Below are 2626 nucleotides of genomic sequence, written 5' to 3'. Positions count from 1 at the left end.
TGAGAAGGTAAATCTGTTCAGACAATCATCACTTACATTGTCTCCTTCCTGATTCCCACACTTAGTCTTTGAAGCTGCGGACTTTGCTGAGGGCTGCGAGCTACTGTTGCCCTGATTGCTCCCGCTGCTGCCACCCGCATGCTTTGTACTGCTCGCAGATGAGGTAGATGCTTTGTAACTACTGCTGCTGCTGTTGCTGTTGTTGTTGTTTGAGGCACTGGTATGGCTGGATGCAGAGACCTTCCCCGAGGTGTTGGCAACACTCACTTTAGCCGCAGCAACTTTGGTGGCCTTGGCAGAGGTTTTGGCTGCCCCCTGGCGTGTGGTGGGGGTATTCTTGGGAGTGGTTGTAACCTTGCGTGCGAGGAGTTTCCGTGCCCTTTTCACCATGTCTGGGTTGTTTAGCATTCTGGTGGATAGGGTACAGGTTACCATATGAATGATGTGTTTATTAGCACATTAGTAGTAATATGATATAGCAAAGTTTATCAACAGATTAATCAGCTACTATATGGAAAACTTCATAAACATGAAAGGATACTTTTTACTTTGTCTTTTTGATATATTAAACTGATGTAAACCTAAAGAAAAGCAAGGATGCCACAGGGAGGAGAGACCAGCCATTTCTTACCTGCTGATAGTCTTCTTGTCGATGTTGAAGTGTTGAGCAGTTTTCTTTTTGAGTCCAAAATTATCATCACCTCCATTTTTGAAATAGTAATCAAGAACTTTTAACTTAAAATCACTGGTATATGTTATCTTCTTGGAAGACATCGCCATGGTATCTGCAAAATCATGTTAAGTGTTAGCTAATCTATCTGAACACTTTTAGGTGTACTCCAAAAATATATATTGTCATTATTCATATTATATCAATATACAAAGTCAATCTTTTATTCATCAACAGAAAAGAAATTCAACCACAGAGGTCTGTGATTCTGAACAAACTATAACTTTTCCTCTAAAGTAGTGCTTCTTGACCTCTTGTATCATAGGTCCGCTGGTGAATATAAAATCATCTCTATGGCCCATACTGATGTCAGTCATATTTTTGTCGGATACTACAAATCATAAATAGTGTAATGGTCCCATTAGCTGTAGACAGGGTGCCAAAAGCTACAAGACGTAGATGTATAAATAGACAGTATTAGGGCACAACAGGGTGAGATTGAATCCATATTAATTCAAATTAATCATTTTCAAATTATTTTATGGTCCCCAGTCGAACAGGCAAACACACATGTAGCAGCCATGATCTTCGGGATGGAGAAAAACAGTCTTCACTAAATCTGGCATACTTTAGCGATGCAGATATGAAGGCATTACTTTACTATATGAAACTGAACTTTTCATAATGATGTTATATGGGAAAACACATCTCATACTAATGAACTTCAGGATGAGTAGAGCAACTTGCACAGACATTAAACAAATATCATAGCTGCAAATCTCTTGTTGCAGAGCTTCTGCATGTGTAAAACAAACTCTCCAGTATGTCCCTCCAATTTGGGAACCCCTACTCAAAACTTTCCTAAATCCTGAAATGGGGAATTCATTTAAGCTTTGATCTACAAAACTAAACAATTAGCATTCCAGTTCAATTTTCATATCATTTGCAAAATCCACAAACATAATTTCGAAACTGATTGAATGTCTAATGTCAAGCACAAATATATCAAAAACCAGTTTCAACATTTGTCATTAGTAGGTCAAGCTTCAAAAAAAATATCACAGTCACCCCTCTCATTGGCGTCTACTCAATTTTCTTTATTAAATATGAACTAAATCCCTTCCCGAATTCGTATGATAACTCGCTGCAATGCTGGTATGGACTGTTTCAGTGAGGACGTGAAGGTCTGGAGGCAAGAAGGATAGAAGGAGAGGCAAAAGGCCGCTGCGACGGCGTGGAGAGAGGCAGCCAGAGGGACGAGTTGGCGCCCAGGTACCTTCCTCTTCCTCTTCGCCTTATCTGCGACCAAATCACCGTCTGCCACGCTCATACTACTACCGAACACGAGTTTCGGCCTCGAGGAACCTTTCGGAAGGCACCCTGGCCGTCCAGCTGTCGCCCGACGGCAAAATGGGACGATCAACCTTTCCAACTTGGCCCTTTGGCTTTGTCGCTCGTCCCTCCGAAAGGGGATGTCGCGCACCATGCTCACTTCACCCTCGCCTTCCCCGACTCCCTCTCACACCGAACGAGCCAATTTCTCGACAGCCCCCTCCGTCGGATCACTACCTACCTGACACGACGTGAGATAAGCGAATCGCCCTGTTGCGTGGTGGGAAATTCTCGGTCCTAAGAGAGGCTGGCAGGGACGCCCATCCTCCTCGCTGCTCTCCTTCGACGGCGCTCGGGAGAGGGCAGCGCCGTCAGCCAATCACAGTGCGGGGTCGGCGTGACGTCATTGACCGCCAGGTTCAAATGTCCTGGGAATGTCCAGAGAGTCTTTTCGTGTCTTTTTCGTTCGAAATAAAGTCAGCAAGGCCGGTCGAACATTGCCACTGCGTTTTCTCAGTTGTTTTGGCGGAGTGGGCGGTACTTTGAGTCCGCTTGGTGGTCATAGCGAAGCATGGTTGAGGCGAATAATGAAAATCAATACTTGGACACTGGCAGCCAAGATGG

General features: G+C 44.1%; 1 protein-coding gene across 1 annotated transcript in view; it reads right to left on the bottom strand.

Annotated features, from left to right (window-relative positions):
• LOC119588506 overlaps positions 1–2382 on the bottom strand; it is a gene marked incomplete in the record, with an annotated part of 22356 nt that extends 19974 nt beyond the window's left edge. The window contains 3 exon segments of the mRNA XM_037937151.1: positions 37–409; positions 632–785; positions 2244–2382. Of these exon segments, the coding sequence (XP_037793079.1) occupies positions 37–409; positions 632–780 (522 nt within the window).
• Between the last annotated feature and the right edge of the window lie 244 nt (positions 2383–2626).

This window comes from Penaeus monodon, chromosome 24 (genome assembly GCF_015228065.2).
Source record: "Penaeus monodon isolate SGIC_2016 chromosome 24, NSTDA_Pmon_1, whole genome shotgun sequence".
Taxonomy (NCBI): domain Eukaryota; kingdom Metazoa; phylum Arthropoda; class Malacostraca; order Decapoda; family Penaeidae; genus Penaeus; species Penaeus monodon.
This window is presented reverse-complemented; position numbering and strand designations above follow the sequence as displayed.